Source organism: Photinus pyralis, unplaced genomic scaffold (assembly GCF_008802855.1).
Source record: "Photinus pyralis isolate 1611_PpyrPB1 unplaced genomic scaffold, Ppyr1.3 Ppyr1.4_unclustered_Scaffold4423, whole genome shotgun sequence".
In the NCBI taxonomy this organism is placed as follows: domain Eukaryota; kingdom Metazoa; phylum Arthropoda; class Insecta; order Coleoptera; family Lampyridae; genus Photinus; species Photinus pyralis.
In genome coordinates, this window is record NW_022171579.1 from 55,255 (window position 1) to 75,103 (window position 19,849).

General features: G+C 36.6%; 3 protein-coding genes across 3 annotated transcripts; 2 read left to right on the top strand and 1 right to left on the bottom strand.

Annotated features, from left to right (window-relative positions):
- The first annotated feature begins 3,051 nt into the window (after positions 1-3,051).
- On the top strand, positions 3,052-3,699 carry LOC116182239. The gene is made up of 2 exons (XM_031502758.1): positions 3,052-3,155; positions 3,201-3,699. The coding sequence occupies exons 1-2, from the start codon at positions 3,108-3,110 to the stop codon at positions 3,579-3,581; spliced, it is 429 nt and encodes a 142-aa protein (XP_031358618.1). The 5' UTR covers positions 3,052-3,107; the 3' UTR covers positions 3,582-3,699.
- A 4,764-nt stretch (positions 3,700-8,463) lies between these two features.
- Positions 8,464-9,289, top strand: LOC116182242. The gene is made up of 2 exons (XM_031502762.1): positions 8,464-8,698; positions 8,749-9,289. The coding sequence occupies exons 1-2, from the start codon at positions 8,651-8,653 to the stop codon at positions 9,145-9,147; spliced, it is 447 nt and encodes a 148-aa protein (XP_031358622.1). The 5' UTR covers positions 8,464-8,650; the 3' UTR covers positions 9,148-9,289.
- Positions 9,290-18,646: 9,357 nt separating this feature from the next.
- On the bottom strand, positions 18,647-19,475 carry LOC116182241. Its single transcript, XM_031502761.1, has 2 exons — positions 19,301-19,475; positions 18,647-19,247 (listed from the first exon to the last, which is right to left on the bottom strand). Exons 1-2 carry the CDS (start codon positions 19,349-19,351, stop codon positions 18,834-18,836), a joined length of 465 nt encoding a protein of 154 aa, XP_031358621.1. The 5' UTR covers positions 19,352-19,475; the 3' UTR covers positions 18,647-18,833.
- Positions 19,476-19,849: the final 374 nt, after the last annotated feature.

The following is a 19,849-nucleotide window of genomic DNA, read 5'->3' on the forward strand; positions in this document are numbered from 1 at the left end:
ATTCATCATAAATAAGGAAGACGTTCCAGAAACTATACGGAATAAGGCCAATCTTGTGATTTAGTAGGTATTGACAATTAATAATTGACGTTTCTAATTTTCAATGACCTGCAAATATTTGTTTGTTTTATCATTAAGTATAAATGAGTTACTATGGCGATACTTAATGCCCTAGGGCATAAAGTGGTACTTTATACCCGCGTATCATAGATATAAAATGTGCTATGATAGGTTAATAAGACATAAAATTTATTTAAGTGTTTCATTCTTCTTCGGTTATTAGCCAAGTTGGCGTTGCAATACCATAATATGTAAAGTTTACTTACTACCTAGTCTAAGAGCTAGTGGCACATTGTTTTAAACAGTTTTATCCTTGTTGATATTTGGATAAGTATAAAATAGTGATGTATATGGTAATAAGTTAATAACATAACCGAACGTCTGGAAACAAATTCGTTGATGGCGCGGCAGTGGTGGGAGGTCGAAAAGGGTTAAAGTATTAAAAAATTCAAACAGTTTTATTATTGATGAACCTTTTTCTATGCGGTAGTTTTGAAATTACCTTCGTTGATTTGTCGGAGGACAATCCTCTTCGTACGTCTTGCCGGTGAAAGCTTTTTTTTTAAATTATTATTGTATGTATAAAAAAAATGCTCGCGCGTCCGGGGTTCGAACCCCCGATCCACCAAATGCGCGCCATCCGAGAAATTGCTGTCAGACGCTCGGATATGTTATGACTTACTTATGAGCATATTATAAGTTCTGATAATCCACCCTTATGGTTAGCCAACACACCTTTACAACTGAAACAAAAATATGATATGCTCTGTATATAACCAATCGACCGTTTTGCGCAGATGCGAAATACTAGGCGATTTTGGTAACGAAGCTAGGGGAAAATGAAGAATATGGCGACGAGGTCGACGGAAGGCATCACGCTTTCCCGGTTTGTTTTTATTCTTGATTATTTTGGTGGTGGTGTTTTGAAGGTGTATTTACAGGTAGTAACCATTTTATTCTTTCTTGTACTAGCTAGTTAATCATTGAATTTCTTGCCACCATTTGATATTATTTACATTTTGCTGATTTTGCCTCAACTACGATATCTGAATCATGGCACACTGCATGCCTTTGTTTTGACTACCGTTATCTGAATCATGTTTGTTTGTTATACTGTACAGGTAAGTATTTATCTCTGTATTCACGAGGAGTTGATTTATCGGTGCGATGTTGCTTTGTTCGATTGAAATTGAACTATTCCGTGAGGGAAGTACCTAATACAGTTCGCCGTATCTATTACTTTCGGATTCGTGGCGCGCTGCAGTTCTTGTGCGTTAGCTATACGAAGCGGGGCTCTCTTATTTAATGTTTCGATGTTTGTGTGTGCGAGTGGGTCATTCTGTCTCCGTGGAGTAGGTACCTAATACAGTTCGATCTTTGGCTGTATCTGTTGCCTACTGGCCGCGTGCGGATTGCAGTTCTTAGCATCTTAGCAATGCGAGATATTTAGGTGCCCTCTCATTAACATTTCCTCTATTTAAAATATGTTCTGCTTGAGCGATAATCGATTTTCACATGAGTACTTGCTATTGGCATTCTCACATGTACCTTTCGTGTTAAATAAAATTATGTTAACTGAAGGCTGGAGTAGAGCCACACCATTTACATGTTTCGTATGTACACGCCATTTATTATTTTACGAGTTGTGTTATCTCAATTGATCGTACAGGTATTTTGATGTGTTTTTGTACTGAATTGATTTATCATGTTTTCCACTGCATTTATGATGTCTTTTAATTTTGTTTTTATGAACTCGTTTAATTGCATTTGATTTTATTATCTGATTTTTATCAAACAATTTGAGATGTTTTATTCTCTTGCATTTTATTCGAGATTTTATTGCTGTAGGTGATTTATTTCATGTATTTGTGTGGCGTATGCCGGGGTTTTTGTCCCGTAGAAGGTTTCCCTCGCATGGTCTTGTTGTGTGCGTTAATTTATTTCATTGTTCTTGTCATTTCTTACGCACAAAAGTTCTGTCTTTTATTTAATTCCCTCCCCGATTATGTCTCACGTCCCAACACATAATCAACCGACTACACAACGTAGGAGTTCATTAGTGCCATCCATATCGAGCCGACTGTCATCCACATTCAAAAGTGCCGCAAAACGTCCATCGTTTCGACTTGAAAGGTAGGTCGCTCTGCTTGTAGTTTTCTTTTACCAGAGTTGCCAACGGTAAGTATAGGGTAAGTCAACGTTTTCAGTGTCGGCTTGATAGACCCCTAGGAACATTACAAGGTACATAACTATCTTATATGCAAATACCAGCAATAATAAAACTGTTTAAAAAAATGTGTCACTAGCTCTTTGCTATACTGGTTCACTCATTTTGTGCATTGGTCCAAGATAAAATAAAATAATTGAATGAATCAAAAATACTTATAGTCACGGTAGTATCTTGGCCATTTTCTCAACTATCTAAAATCGTTTGATAACTATCAGTCTACTTTTTTAGTACCTTCTGGCAAGAGCAATACCTTTTACTATATTCCTTAAAATATAATGTTCTAGTGAATGAAAATCTATTTCTTATTCAACGGGTCTACTTAAAGGCATAGTATCGTTGTGTAAGGCGTTTAGAAGTTACAATTACAAGTAATGGTTATTGTACGTTCGATTGTTCCTCCCATCTACTTACGTCTTCGGTTACTTGTATCTAGACAGGGGTGTTGACCTGAGATGTTTGTAAAAGGTTCCTTATATTGATGGGTATTTCCCAAATAGACAGATATATAGTAAACCGTGTGATTATACATAACATTGATCCTATTATCCACCACTTTTTTCTAATAAATGGGAATGGTGTGCTACCAAATCTACAATTGTAGTTTGGTAATGAGGTATCATCTTCTCAAAAAATAAACGACCCGGGTGTCGAAATTACTAAGCAAATAGTTTGTTTTCCTTGCTCAAACAAAGTTGCTTATCAACGACGTACCTTCAGATTTTTAAATTTGTTTGGTCGGTTTACCTCAGACTCTAATTTACAACGTTCAGTTGCGCATCACCTTAGCGGATACAGCACATTACAGGAATACTTTAACATGAAAACATTATTGATATTAGTTGTATGTATGTTGGGATTTTCTGGGGTAAGTCTGTCTCCTAATTTCACCAACATTAACTCATATTTTTAGATAGAATGTATGTGCATCTTAAATACTCTAGACGCAGATGAGAAAGCCTGTGCTGACCCCTTAAATTTAGATGGAGACGCGATCTTAAATTTTTATCAAACTAATTCAGACAGTCCGATTTTTGCCGACTATATAAATTGCATCTTTCCAAAATGGAATTTCGCCGCTAGTGATGGAACGATTTTGTTTGATAATATCATCGCGTCGGATGATCTACCTTGGTTTATAGCACGCATGTGCCAGGACGTCGTAAATTTGATTATTAAAGAACGTGAAGAATATAGAAAGTCGGCAATTTACTGTAAGAAACATCCACCTGTCATCGTAACTGCCGCTACTGTGAGAAAGTGCATTGCAGACAATTATAAACCTGCCCAATAGAAGACCCCTAACCAAAATGAATTAACTGTAATAAAAATAAGTCATGCCATTGAATAGTGTTACGCATATCTGGGTTACATGTTACATCAAATGTTATATTGTCACTACTCATTGATAGTACCTATATTAAATATCTTTCCAAAAAATGTGGAAAGGCTGTTGCTGCGTCCACTTTGTTATACTAAAGGCTGGAATTTCATGTTTTTGTTAAACTTGTCTGACCATTAATTTCCATGGCAACACAGGTATGTATATAGAAAGTTATCCAAGTAAATGTAGCTAGGTTCATACGATGGTTTAACTGATACGTGAAAAACTGATCCTAAAGACGTATACGTAACATCTCCAGATCAAAGCGCCAGTTGATTAAAAATATATACAAGAAGCTACTGCTCAGTGGAAAACAGTAAAAGAAAATAGTGTGTGTGTTGTCTTGTTTTGTAATTACATCAACCTGTATGTTGAAGAGTTACCAAGACAAGCTCTTTATGACTTTTTTTGGTCGCAACAGCATTAAATCTCGACCCGTTAAAGGCTGATTCTCACTATACATAACGTTTCCATACCATATCCATTCCATAACCATTCCGTAAATTATTATAGGCTACGAAATTGACCTTTAAGTGATATGTGCGTAAGACATTCAGTCGCGCGCTAATACACATTCGCCTTCCATTCCATATGTGAACGGAAAGGAGAATGTGTATTAGCGCGCGGCTAAATGTCTTACGCACATATCACTTAAAGGTCAATTTCGTAGGTATAATAATTTACGGAATGGGTATGGAAAGGATATGGTATGGAAACGTTATGTAATGTGAGAATCAACTTTTAGACTTCCATGCGAAAAAGTCATCGTTTATGTAGTGTTATTTTATAGAGGTTTTTTATGTAACAATTTTCAACGAAGGGTCAACCATCACAGATAGGTAAATAATTCAACGAAATAGGTTTGAGATTTATTACAATTTACAAAAATGAAGGTGCGCAGTTGCAGATAAGTAATTTTGTCAGAGCAAGGAAAACACAGACTCATATTTGCTTTGTAATTTCGACATCCGATACATTTGGCAACACGCCTTTCCCATTTATTCGAAAGTAGTAGTGGATCATAGGATCCTTGCAATGAATAAGTAAATAATAAAATTTAAAACTCACTACCTTTAAGAGTAGTCCACTCTGTAATAAGGGTAAAACGCTCAATGGCATTTTACAAGCAACTGTTACACTTCCGACGCGAATCGTAACTACAACCGAGCTTGTACAAAAAATGACACTATCCCAACTAAATATGTACCTACATCCCTATACCATTATTTTTTATTCAATGCCTATACTTATTCATATGCATAAATATTGGTATAATATATCAATATACCTAGTTATCAAAGTGCATTTTGTAGATTTGGTAACATACCATTCCCATTAAAAACACTGCTGGACCATAACGTCAAGGTAATGAATAAGTAAATAAAATCATTTAAAATTCACAATCTTTATAAGAATACTCCACTCCGCTTGTTGGCATTTTATAAGCAAGTGTTACATTTGCGAGGCGAATCGTTACTGCAACCGAATGTGTACATTACGCTTTTTCTTTAAACTGATAAACTATTACCTAAGTTACCTAAGTTACGTTCTAGTTTCCATTTACTGTTATATCAACGCTAATTACGCGTAACATGAGGTTCGTATCTAGACGTCTTCCTCCCCCAGATGGCGGCCATTTTGTTAAAAAGTTATGCAAAAACAAGGTCAACCTCTAAACACACGGGGGGAGCAGTACGTACTTGCACAGACTATTTGTTGCGCAGAAACGAATTCGCTTAATATTTAATCTAAGTTCTCTCCAATCATGCAGAGGGTCTTTTAAAACTTTTAAAATCTTACCCCTCCCCAGTATTTACATATGCAAATTGCTCTGTTACATACACAAAAATATAAACAGTTTTGGGAAAGTGGGATACCCATACCTACAATACGAGGGGTAAGGCCAAAATTTCCACAAGGAAGTACCACCACTCTTTCTATAATAAATCCCCCTATATGATGGGTTCACAATTGTTTAACTTGTTACCGTTAGAGTTCACCACCTGCAACCAACAATCATTTAAAAATAAAATTAAAAATTTCCTACAGGATAACACGTTTTATTCTGTCAAGAAATTCACAGAGTTCATGACGGCTAGATTCACTTAAGCAATCCACTTGCTAATTTATTTATTATGTGTTCACTCAATGTTGTTCGTACCTGCACGTAAAGTTTGTTATTTTTTCACTCTGTATGACGTTTCAATGGCTGTGATGCACAGTTTCGAGAATAAAGATCTATAAACCACCTGTAGTTACCCCGCTTGCAGTCTAGATATGGAATGAGATCAATGGGGAGAGCATTTTCAAGTCAATTAACGAGTGATAATTTGAGATAATTCCTCTTAAAGGAAATTATAACAACTGTTGCAATGCCTGTAGCGTTTGTAATTCATTAATGTCACTCAAACCACTTTATTATTTTGTTGATGTACGCTGCTTTCCTTCAGAAGCAGTGATCATAAATTAACGTAGACGATTTTGTAGTTCATTGCCCTCGTTTGTAGGTTCCCTGTTTCAGCGTGCTATTGTTTGAAGAGAGCCCTTTTCTTGCGATTGCGTTGACCACATTAAAGTTAAGGCTTTATTAGTTTCATACTGTTACTCCAATATCGATGCAATTTTTGGTGCGTCGTCACTTTAATTATTTTTGGAAATTGATGTAGTTTTTAGGGCATTTTTGATTCTTAAAGGAGCTTATAGTTTCACTAACTCTCCGCTGTACGGGGGCTTTTTAGGCTTTTTGTAAATTAGTCAAATTCTCCGTCATGGAACATCACAGAACTTTCGAATATTCGGCATTATATTTAAATTACGGAGTTATTTCTTCATGCAGTTCATGTATCCGATCACTATTTAGGGAATGCAATACCGGGATCGCGGGATCCCGCAGCATTTTTACGGGATTAATCCCGCACATAAATGGAGCGGGATCCCGCGGGATTTGCGGGACTGAGAAATTTGTCGACCAAGGGGACGACTCTGTTTGCTTTGTTAATGAAACGCATAACGGAGAAATTATTTTTAAAATAATTGTTAAACTTTTTTCACTTATAATTGCACAAGAGGTTTGTATTTTACCGAGTAAATTTGGGTTGTTTAGGTAATGAAAATCTGTTGCCTAGCAATTAGACGAGAAAAACTGTCAACTAATAAAAATGCGACACCGAAGGTGGAGCATTTTTAGGTTGACAGTTTGTCGAGTTCAATTGCTAAAAGAAAACATATTTGAATTGCAACAACCCAAATTTACTCGGTTTAAATACAAACCTCGAGTGTAATTCGGCAGGACAATTTAACGAACAAGAAATTCACCAAACTAAACAATTATTGACAGACGTCAAACTAGTCATATGGGAAAGGATAATGCGATAATAGGTTCAAAAATGAATAACTGAAAAAACCACTATTTATAGTGCATTTTTCGCTGGAAAAGATGCAGGTAACTTTTGCCGCTACCAAAGTGACAATTGCACTGCGGCTTATGGGATTTTTTATACATGAGTTGAATTGTCGTTAAAAATGGACTATGATTTTTGAGGCACTTTAGAAGTTCACCTTTTTGTGCTTTACAGGTGATTTTTTTGAGTTTTAAATTAGGCTGAAGGTACTTTTTTGTTGAATATTGTGATACTTAGTGATTTATTTTAATACGCATAAAATTGCTTATTTGCCAACTTATTTCAAATTTTGCGGGATCCCGCAAATACCGGGATTCCGCGGGATTAACATCTAACGATCGCGCAAATACCGGGATTGAGATTTTGCTGCGGAATTGCATTCCCTAACTATTGGATTAGGGGAATTTTTGATTTAATAGATTGTACAGGGTGTAGCACCCAAGACCCCTCGGATCATAATTCCTTTACCATTATACACAATTACCGTCGCCATATTTCTAAAATATTATTGGTCACCAGGGGCGTGCTGTATTCCAGTGGCGTATCAAACGTGCATTTTTTAAAATCTAACACTCGATATTTTATTACTGATTTGGAGAGTACTTAAAAAGTACTTATTTTTTATGTAACATGTTATCCCCCTAACTTTACGATTTCGGCGTTATAACCTTTTTTTGTCAAAATTTTGTTTTCGAAATATTTTTAAGAGAAACTAAATCGAGTACGTGGCTAATTTTTGGACTGAGGCACATGTTAATGCCTCTTCCATAGTCACATAATTTTTTTTAGGTCAAATGTCACATGTCACTCATTCCATAAGAAAATTTCAGTGAAAAACCAAGTCGAAACGCCAATTTGTAAAAAAAATCTTATTTTCCGAACCCATCTCTTTATATAAACAAAGAAATAAGGCATACACCTATGAATAAATCACTTTGAGCAGCTATATTCATCTTAATCGTTCCATTCATCATAGGTACCTTTCTTCACCTGTCTTTCTTGGCTACATTTTTCAGACATGTAAGTTTTCTTTACAAACAGTGTGATGTGATGTCCATTAGCGGTGAAACGATTCCTCGTTGGATATTATCCCCCACAATTTTCGTGGATTATTGACCATTGTACCGGTGGCAAAGTTTCTTAGAGAGCTCCTTAGGTACAAAGAAATGACTATATCGTCGGCATTGCGGCGTCTGTTTCCGCGCCCATTGTTTTGATTCGAATAAAGTCTTATGTAATAGTTCTGTAAGGAAGAGAAGTGCACCTAGTATTCTTAATTGCGCTAAAAATCATTATGTCGTAATAAAACTCACGGCTGCGGTTACAAATTACGCAATACCTACGTACCGGAATATTTATAAATTACGTCAAATGAAAACATTTCATATAGATGGAAAGTTTGAACAGCCTTTATGAGTGGCGTCACCCATTATATCGAACTAATTAACTATAGCCTTCGCATTATTCAAAAGCTTCCCTTTATATATTGTAAACGATCATGCATACCTATACTGTTTATCAGCTAGGTTGCTTTGTATCGTATATGTTTCTGTAAGAACTAGGCACCTAGTGATCAAAATGAAGCTGTTTCTGTCAACTTGTGCATTTATGTTGGGAGTAGTTAAGGTATGTATTGCGTGTTTCAACATAAACAACCGCTGTAAATCACTTTGCAGATCGATGGAAGATGCGCGAATATTTTAAGCGACGAAGAGCAAGCTTGTGCGAAGCCGTTAAAGTTAGATGCTACTTCCGTTCTGGAATTTTACCAATCGCGCTCTGACAGTACCATATTTTCAGAGTATATAAACTGTGTTTGGGTAAAATGGAATTTTATAAATGAAAATGGAGAAATTTTATTCAAAAACATAATGACGGCCAACGGTTTGCCGTGGAAAATTTCTCGAATTTGTGAAGATGTTGGTCAATTAATAGAGAAGGCGGAGAAGGAGTTTAAGAATTCGGTAAAGTACTGTGCAAAAAATCCACCCGTTCCTGCTACCGCTATTAGTGTAATGCGATGCATCGATAAAAACTACAAACCCACACCAGTTGAAGATTCTCTGAAGAATTAATCGTTACATACGTTCCTATGGGGTCAAAATATTTAGCAATTAAGAAAGGTGCGATTGTTTGTACAAGTATTTGTTTGCGGTTTAGCTTATCAGTGTCAAAGGCATTCCTTTTTTATCGATTAATTAAAGCCGCTGATCATTTCTTGAAAGTATCCTACTCAAAGAAAGTGTACAACTTCCTCAGCAATACCATCTCTTGTACCTCAACTTACTCTCGAGATGGCACCCTTCAAGATTTCTCCACGGCGGACAAGGAGAGCGTAGGGTGTCACCACACAAATAAGAAGCATAATCAAATGTTGTTCAGAGAGGTACGTAATGGTCGGTCATTCATGTTTTAGCATTGGAAATGCTTATGTTTTGTGTATGGGTATGAAGTTACTGGTTAGTCGAGCAGAAAAGAAGACAATTGGTGTCGCATCAAGTGATGATTGTTCCGTACTCGAATGGAATCAGTAGATTCAGGAAAAGTCGCGGATACTGTCGATACGGCACTTACTTAACAGTGCGCAAGGGTTTTGTTAATTCGAATCTAAATTTATCGCACATCGCCCGTAAAGGTATTACACGCACGTTACGACGCGTATTATTTAGAAAGTTTACGTTTGCGACACGCGCGAGCTTGCGAGCGAGTGGAGCTAGTGATACCGTATGAATAAGGGTTATTTGTGTTTTTCATATGGCGTTGTACGGTTATTATTTCCATGGTTGCAAGGATTGCGAAATCTGTTAATTTTAGTTATAAGTATAACTTTCACTAATTGATAAAAATAAGTCAGGTAACTAGTTTTTAAGGCAGAGAACCGTGAGCAGGATTATTTTGATGACAGGGCGCCCCCACAGCGCAGATTGGAAACTAAACTCTTGTGATATAATAATACCTTCAATGCGACAAAATAACTCCGTTACAAAGACACAAAACTATATAAAAAGTAAAACAAAGACACCAACAATTAACCACATAGATCGGGAGATGGTAACACTTTTTCTGGTGTGAATTCGTGTGATTTACTACAAGTATGGCGACCATTCAAAAGTTTAATTATAAGTACTCCTCGAGGTACTCCTCAAAACGGAAATGGTGCTAACTCCCTGGGATTGAGACCGTTATTGCGTGACGATTGTTTAAACATGTCGAAAAATTTAATAATTTTGGACAATTTGCTACACAAAATTCTTTGGATTTTTTGGTAGTCGGTGACAAAATGTCTGCAGCCTACTTCCTTTGCGGTCTATTGTCCTGCGGCCCAATGGCGGCGTCCTATTGTCTGCGTCCTAATGCCTGACGGCCTAATGCCCGGTTTCAGTTCTATTTTGTGATGTACCCAGGCCAGTCCCGAGAGACTGCGCAACTCAAGATTTAAATTCAAAACTTTCCCTCCCAAACTAACTGAACCCCATGGCACGTGATCGTCTAGATAAAGCTACCTTACTTGAATAACCGAATAATAGGACCACTTACTACGTTGTGTTTTTAAGAGTTGCTACAAGATATGTGTTGCCTGTCGGAGTGAGGATCAAGTAAGGATTACAAATAATAGCCCAGGCAATACAGAACATATTAGGACCTTAGCTTGCAAAATTAATGGTAGTTCTGGAAATAGGCTTACTTTATGTTTTTTGGGTTGCTGAGTTCAAATTTTTAACTTCCCACCAAAAATTCCCCCTGCAACCCCCCCAAATCTTGAAAAGTAAGAAAAAAAATATGTTTTTTTAAGAAATCGTTTTTTTTGTGGTTTCACGAATAAAACACCTACAATTTTGAAATGTAGATATAAATAGTATGTAACCAGAAAAGTCCTAGAAGCTTTTACGTACTACACTACGCACGTAGGGGGCGCTGGCGTGCGTTGAAGTATGCTTATTGGCGACTCGGGCGCACTTCGCTTAACAACCCACGGCGTTCGTGTTCGCTCTCCCTTTACCCGTTTTATCTTTCGCTTTAACCACCCCCATCCTTTAATCTCTCTTATTTTTCAACATCTGGAAGTCGACCCTCAATCTCCTACTTTTTCCCATCTATTTTCAGACAAGTTCAGAATTAAGAACACATCTACATATTTAAAAAATATAGACTTTTATTACTAAATTAAATTAAATTATTTAAAAATTTTTTAAATTACCTACTCTTTTCCGTTTAACTGCAGCTGAGGGCCCACAGCTGAAAAGTAGGTTCATGCACCAAAAAGATTTAATTGGTTTCAAAGTCCCGTTTTTAAAGTAGATTGATTGATCCATTCTTGAACGAAGACAAAAAAAGGAAGTTTAGAAACGACTAATCTGACAATTCTTCCGTGTTTTCGGACTCGAGAAAAGCTGAACTATCAGATTTATGTGATTTCCCCAAAATAATCTCATCAGCTTAATGGACCACCTTTTCAAATAGAAGTTCGAAATCCTCTGCTTGTCCATCCTCTTCTTCAAAATCTTAGACGATATCTTTAGGGCTATTGGTGCATGAATTGTTGCACTCGAGGCACATTATTGAACATTTCAACCAACTTTTCCTGCATACAGGGTGGTGACTTGCGTAACGCATCATAGGGATTTCAATGTAAAATTCATAACATGCGATTATTGGCTCCCCAAATTATTTTAGAGCAAAAATGTATTAAGGTTTTTTGTAGGAAAAAATTTTTTACGTCAATCAACCCTATTAGTTTTCAATTTTTTGCATAATAAAGACGGAAAATTGGAAAATAAAACCCCCATCTTTTTCAATAATCGGTGATGCCATGGAATTTTATCATACAAAAACTACGTCAATATCCGTCATGCCATGGAATGTCTGCTATTAAACAAATCAAATTCTATCAAAAAGTATTATATTTAGAACAGCGAATTCCACATAAAGAAAGACCAAATTACTAAAAACGGTTTCCTAATATAACAATTTACAATAAATGTTCGAATAAGTCACCATTAACTGCAATACAGTAACCAAGTCGATCATAAAAGCCATTTCGAACTGCTGCTAATTGATAACTGGATATTTTTTTGTTTTAGAAAATTCCATGGCATCGCAGATTATCGAAAAATATGGGGGTTTTATTTTCCAATTTTCCGCCTTTATTATGCAAAAAATTGAAAACTAATAGGGTTGATTGACGTAAAAAAATTTTTCCTACAAAAAACCTTAATACATTTTTATTCTAAAATAATTTGGGGAGCCAATAATCGCATGTTATGAATTTTACATTGAAATCCCTATGATGCGTTACGCAAGTCACCACCCTGTATACACGCGCCACGGCATCCTTTTTTTTTGCACCCAGGAGATTAACTTTTCCGGCTCCATTTTTGTGGTTCCATGACATTTCCTAGCGAAAGTTGGACTCGGTGAAACACTGACGTCTAAAACCGTTTAAAGTCATGTTGTCATTCTTGCAATCATACAAACGAAGTAGAAATTGATTCCCAGCTTTTGCGATAGCTTGTGCGTCTGCATTTGGAATCAGAAACAGCTAATCTAGGAAAAACAAATCTGGGTTCTAGACGAAGACTTTAATAAATTTGGTTTTCCGTCGCCAAAAGTCGAAGACGTAGAGTCACAGCCGCTGAAACCGTGTAAAAATGTATGTTTTTAGTCACTGTGTTTTCTTCAAGACAAAAGGGTGAGCAGATCTGTGCTTCATAAAGTAAACATTCGCGGATTGAGCAAGTGCAGTTAATAGAACTAATAAATGTATATCTTCGCCGACAATAATCAAATCACCGATGGATGAATTGATGCCATTTCAATTTTTTCTATTAACGATGAGGCAGTCTGCGTCTTCGTCAGTTTGTCGCACTGTCGACTTCCTTTTAATCATTTCAATGAGGCGATTATTTCTGCTATTGGATAAAAAATTTGCCTGGACTACAAGGAGTCATAGATTCACCAAAAATTATGTCAACCGATGACTGCTTTCTTTCCCTTCGCAATCTTTCTGCGCTCTTCAGGGGAGGGGATGAACCAAGAAATTGAAAATGACAGTCAGCGATAAATAGGAGAGGTCGCGAAAGTGGCGAAAACCATGCAGTTATCGTGTAATGTCCTAGCGTGCGTACGGCACCAAGGCTCATGTTCTGAGACGCGTTAACGCCCTACCCATTTGCCCTACGTCAAAATATCATATGATTTTTTGTCTCAAATTTTGTCTACTTTCCAAATTTCCAGATACTCTGAAATACACAAAATAACGGTTTTTTTAAACGATATTTTTTCTTTTTTTCAAAATTTGGAGGGGGTTGCGGGGGGAATTTTTGGTGGGAAGTTGAAAATTCGGATTCGTAGACACAGAAAACATAAAACAAGCCTATGTCCAGAACTACCATGAATTTTGCATCCTAAAATTATACATTTCCTGGACTATAAAACAAGTACATGCTTTAAAAACGGAGATTTAATCCAAATAATTTGCATTGCAAGATTAAATTTAGAAAATGGTAGTTCACCGAGTACAAATATAAAAATAGGCTGGGAAAAAAAGAACGGACCAAGAAAAAACCTAGTCAACAAATTAATATTGAACTTGATAGCAAAATTAGTTATCTGTAATGGCATGAATGCATGTTGTCAAGTACAGCAATACAATGTCGAATCCCAGGCTCCACTGGAATTCCTAAAGAATAAATATTATACACACATAATAAAAACAATCATTAAAACATTACAATAAATTCATATAATAGGTTTGGATATTGGATGGCCAGTCCAAATCCCACACCGAGTAGTCATTAGTTGCTCTGGTCATGACATGTCAACATTGTATGAAATCGCTAAGAGTTGGCCTTTCAGAAGAGCCTTTCACATAGGAAGGATATAGTTTTTTAACACAACCATAAGGTCACAACGAGAACACGCCACACGCTTTTAGCTAATCCCTGCGCAAGTGAGGCCGGGCTTAGTCGGCAGCCCCATGTACGACTAGCGGGACCCCAACTCTTTCATTCATACATCTCTAGGGCCAGCCCAACCCACTAGTCTTAAAATGCCGGGTTATAAATTACCGAACTCCAGGCTCTCTACCATGAGTACTGCCAATAACCGACCAAAAGACAAATCATGACATAACTTAAATAACAGAGTAGCCAACGGCAAACTCGCACGCATACCAAATTATAAACAAAATGTACACAATTTATGTAGGCGTTGACATATTTGCACTGGCATAACAAAGACTGACACAAAACCAATATTCGGTCACTACATGACAGGGATCGACTAAACGAATTGATTAGCAATATTGGCAAGATGGCTCCCCTCGAAGACACAAAAAAACCAGTACATAAAATATATATCTCTGCGTATGTCAGTTCTGAACTTTAGCCAGCCTCTGCTACGTCAAATCGAGATATACTATCGGTATCAAATATAGCACAGTACATATTCGAAACAAGTCACCTCGCAAAATATTAATAATCATAATTACCCGGTTCAAATAAATAGTAGGAGCATAACTTTTAGTACTATCACATTACAACAATACAAAGGAACATGTCGTGGCAAACATTGGTATCAAGTAATTAATTCACAATGCCAAGTGCAATATGTAACAATCAACCACCTAACGTACGTCACTCGCCCCCAGATGAGGCACCCTGTAAATACACAGTAACATAATCAGGTAAACAAAAGCGAAATGTGCTGCAATAAATTCAATTATAAATTAAAATGTAGTTCTGCATACTTGTATTGGGTATCGCCCCTAAGGGAACATACAGTATCTAAATATAAATAAAACCACGTAAATCGGTCAGTAATTCCCAGTAGGACCAGTACAATTAAAACTGCAATTTGTATCTGGAATGTGTTATAAATGACAATAATCAATGCTGTACGAGAATAAAGTTAAATTGGCAAATAATCGAACACGATCATATCATTATTAGAGGGATGCAATAGACGTAGAGATAAATAAAACGAGTACATCACCTTTGTAATTGTCGAAGCTGCACTCACTATTCGCAACGTAAAGATTTACTTCTGGTCTCAACAAAAGCACACATACTTCTGCCGCATTCTCCCCCTTTTTTTTATTTAAACAAATCCTAGACGAAAATTGAACGTGCTCCGAGACGGGTCGATACGGATCATTAAGTTTCCTCGCAAAGCGTAATATTTGACACTTTTATTGTAAATTATGGCCCATTTCAATGTAGAGCAGAGAAGAAAAAAAAACACGTGTTCCACGAAAACGAAACAAAGCGCAATCTTGACCTTTTTCTTTGCGCCAGGCTCGGATTCGGGAATATGTAAATCGAATTTTAGCGGGCTAATTCGGTTCCATCACAATTTCTTCTTATTTTATCCAAAATAAAAAATTCGACCATAAATCCAATTTATTGGCAAAATCATGTTCAGGCAAGACTGGTATAAGACAAAAAGCAGATTCAAACGTTAATTATTTTTTATTACACTTCATTGAAATCAGCTTATTTACACCTGTATTAGAAATAATGGTATCTGGCCTTTTCCAGGCTAGCGCACGGAAAAACTTTTCCCGATCCCTTTGATTCTTTCCGTGCGCTGAATATAAATACCCAAAATATTGCTCTAAAATACAAATTTACAGGGAAGTAAACTAATTTTCAGAAAATCTATATGCGTTGTAATGTTTCTTATGTAAGTATTTTGCGTTTTAATTCGTAGATGTTTGAATATTTAGATAAACTTCATTGAGAGTTTGTGACATTTTTTGACGTTTCGTCAACCTTATCTGAAATAAACTAATTAAACAAATCGCCTTTGAAATGATTTGAGAGTAACCATGAAAACGTATGTTCTATAACTGTTACAAAATAAAAATGTTAGCGAGTCTGTTGTTTTTTATGTTATCGATTTAAAAGAAGTATAATAAAAAATATCGTTCATTACACGTCCAGAAATGCTTTTTCCGTGCTTGCATGACTTCCCGTGTTCGGCGTCACGCGCGCACGGAAAAAGCCTGCTTTCCGGACTCCTAATGAAATATACTATTTTTTGTACTTAAAATGTATGTCACTGAGGAAAAAGTATTCACCATAAAAATCGTTTACAGCGGAAATAGGTATCATAGTATGATAGGTTTTCCGTGTAATTTAATTCCGTCTGTGTTGAAAGCTTTTTCAATTATATAAATAGAAAATTTGAAATTGAGTGAGGGCTTAACATGATTTTGCTAATTGGATTTATTGCCGAATTTTGGTTAAAATAAGAAGAAATATAACTGAAAATGAAGTAATTCGTATATCCTTAGATAAGAAAAAATGTTTCTTCGTTTGTTGTCATTACACACCCTCTAAGACATCCCATGATGTTAATTACCAATGTTATGTTTTTGAATATTCATACGGTATAATATACATAACAGTATAGCTTTAGGTATTCAACCGGTAGGTAGCTATCATTGCTGTTGGCATCTGGGTTAGTATATAAATCATTTTGCGAGTCATTTTGACGTGATGACTAAACAGGTATTTGAACAACTGGGGCCGACTATAGTTCTAGAAACGTCGGATTAACTTCTCACTTGCTCTGTGAATTGCATGACACTTGCTGGTATACTGGTGGTTGTTGCTGTAACCAAGCAGGTATATTCTGTGCTTTCTGTGTTTCATCTTCATTCGATGACATCTATGATGCTTCTTGACCTTCTTCGATCATTATTTCTTCTTTATTCAAATTTGCTATTTGCTTAATATTTTCCCTTACAAGATTATACACAATCTTGACGGATTCTTCTTCTAAGAATAACTTGCTCAGATTTTGTAGTAGATCTTCCAGTCTACTTTCAAAACTTTCTCTTGTTTCGTTTCTAGCGTTGTAGTAATCAGCTGAAGTCGCTTTATTTCACTTTTTGTAGCAGTCTTCTTTGACACTTTTGTATTTGAAGTTGAGCGTTTGACTTGAGTGCGATGAGTGATGATGCGGTCTTAAAGAATTACAGATTGTACCTACTTTACAGTTTCGATCTGGGTCCTGTGATGTATTGCCTTTTTTCAAAACTAAAACGAGAGCACTTAAAAGGGCCCTCTCACTCCTTCTTTTCATATCTATGTAGATCACACAAAAAAGATCCCATACTAGAAAAATCTCTGTAAGTACCTGTAGGACCTATGACATTTTGACATTGTTATCTTAGTTTTTATCATCCTCTCAGACTTTACTTTCCTGGCCCTTTTGAGCGCATTTTTGCAAATTTATTTGTAAAAAGTAGCGTTTAATCTCACTTTGGCTGATTGGCTGGCTGGCAGCAAATATGGGCGCCTAGAAGAACTTTTGTAGAAAGGCAACGGGTGTGCGTGTATCTACAGGGCTGTGTAATTTGTCAACCTTAGGGACAGGGCTACATGATGTGGGGTTGGCGACATCTGGCCGTCATCTTTGAGCGTAGTTTACTAACGTGAAGGTTTTTCAGTCTTTTTCTATCTTCTACAGTTTTGGTCCGATTCTTTTCAAATTGGTGTCGTCGGAAAGACGTTGTAAACGCGCACAACTTCTGCGTGGCGGATTTTTGTTTTTTCTCCTATAGGGGCGCGTCTTTGAGAGGTAGGCAACTTCGGGTGCCTTTTACCTTCCGTTGCGAATATTGTCACGCGGTTTAACGTTTCGTAAATCGCGAATCGCTGTCTCTCTTTCTCGTGTCGCCACTAGAACCTCGAGCAATGACAAGTGCCCCAAAAATTAATTACTATCTTGTGGAAGGTTTTTAGGGAAATCCACCAAAATCTGGGTGTAATATAAGTATGCACCGAAAAAGAAAATGTGGTAGCCTCCGACAAGATCTAACTGATGGTGGAGTCAAATCTTCAAACGCGAATTGCGGGTGAACGTGACGTCGGAAGTGGGTACCGTCGAGGTACCGTCGAAGGGAATGTTAAAGTCACTAGATATAGAAAGTACCGCAATCATCCGCCATTTTTGGGCAAATTTGCTGCCAACTTAAAAAAATTGACAAATAAAATCTGAATAGCTGTCATTTTTTATAACCTAACTTCATAGTACTGCCATGTTTTATAAAAATATATACAGATATCTCCAAACAGGTGGAACAATACCTAACATTAAAGTTACTAGAATCTGGTAACTTCCGCCATTTTTGGGCAAAAATCATGCGTTCTCTCTCTAACACACGAGCCCAATGGATTGCGGTACTTTCTATATTTAGTGACTTTAGGGAGTCAAATCTTCAAACGCGAATTGCGGATGAACGGGACGTCGGAAGTGGGTACCGTCAAAGGGAATGTGGTAGTCTTCGACAAGATCTTTTATTGATGGCGGAGTCAACAATGGCTATTAAAACACTGATCTGCCACACAAAAATGCGCTGAAGTCCCTTCGATCTCACAGGAAGACTTTGTAAATTTTTTTGACGCGGAAACGCGACTTGTAAAATTAAGTGTTGTTTCCGGTAACAATCGACAAATGTGAAAGCCCATACGTGATTATTTCAGATTACGACAGCGTAAAGAATTCGTTGGGCGCAGATAAAATACAAAAGACAGCATTTGGTTTGTTGTAAATGAAACAAAGCTGTATTTCTGTTATTGATTATTCAAAAACTGTTTTACAAAATGGATTATACAAAAAATATTCAAGTTGTACCACCTAAACAGGTTGATTACAAAATTTCCTCACTAGATCGAAATGTCTCTCAACTGTTAAAGCAAATAAAATTCCGTTTCTTTTGTACACAAGATTGTTCTCGTACATAATACTACCCTTAATCTAGATACGGATTAGTTTTTAAGTAATCTTCGATTGGAATGGGTTTGTAATTATCCACGATACATTGTCTAACCGTTAGAGGAGTAGCAGCCGCAGGTGGATTATTTTCACAGTAAATGGCGGCCTGTTTGTATTCCTGTTGCGCTTTCCGTGTTAATGTAATGACGTCTTCGCAGAAATGAGAAATTTCCCACGGCAGCGATTTGGAAGCCTTAATGTTTTCATATGAAATGGTTCCATCTTTATTTACAAAATTCCGAGCCAACCAAATGCAGTTTAAATATTCGGCGAAGACTGGACTTTGTGAATTTGTCTGATAAAAATCAAGTACGGAGTCCGCGTCCAAGTTTAATGGTCGTGCACAAGGCTTCTCGTCCTCACTTAAAATATTAATGCAAAACAAATCAGCCTAAAAAATGTTACTACATTAGAGACGGAATGATGTGCGCAGTACCTACTTACCTGCTGTAAACAGAATAGAACTATCACTGAAGAGATACAAAGTAGATTCATTGTTAAAATGTCGGCAACTATTGGATAATTTACAATTTCTTACGGAACTGTTCACAAACGGTGCTTCTTTACTAATATTCTGTATAACAGTCAAGGATACCGTTAATTATTCATGCTAGGTGTGATGTCACTGCTTACTACTTCTCAGTGGCGTCCATTAATTAGAAAATAAAGCCACAGGAAGTGATTGTAGTTATGATCAACAATCAAGATTGAATTCAATGATGGACACTCATTACTATACGTACAAAATCGCCAAATAAAACTTAATTCTAAATGCCGAAAAATAAACTTGACCGAATTTTGTACAATTTAGCTCCCACATTTACTTTTTCAGGATGCAGAGTGTGTCATTATAAAATATTGCAGAAAGTTTCTTTATTTCTACCGCGTTTACCATTAAAAAAATGCATTCATCCAAAATAGTGTACTAAGATACAAGTGTATAATCAAGCCTTTAAAGCACGCGCAATGAGTTTAACGTTGCAAGTGCTTTAA

What these genes read in the sequence shown, in the direction of transcription:
- LOC116182239 (XM_031502758.1), top strand. Translation starts at nt 3,108, where the DNA reads ATGAAAACATTATTGATATTAGTTGTATGTATGTTGGGATTTTCTGGG. An exon ending in GTATGTTGGGATTTTCTGGG is followed by an intron (nt 3,156 to 3,200) that starts GTAAGTCTGTCT and finishes TCATATTTTTAG; the next exon opens with ATAGAATGTATGTGCATCTT.
- LOC116182242 (XM_031502762.1), top strand. Translation starts at nt 8,651, where the DNA reads ATGAAGCTGTTTCTGTCAACTTGTGCATTTATGTTGGGAGTAGTTAAG. An exon ending in TTATGTTGGGAGTAGTTAAG is followed by an intron (nt 8,699 to 8,748) that starts GTATGTATTGCG and finishes ATCACTTTGCAG; the next exon opens with ATCGATGGAAGATGCGCGAA.
- LOC116182241 (XM_031502761.1), bottom strand. Translation starts at nt 19,351, where the DNA reads ATGAATCTACTTTGTATCTCTTCAGTGATAGTTCTATTCTGTTTACAG. An exon ending in TTCTATTCTGTTTACAGCAG is followed by an intron (nt 19,248 to 19,300) that starts GTAAGTAGGTAC and finishes AACATTTTTTAG; the next exon opens with GCTGATTTGTTTTGCATTAA.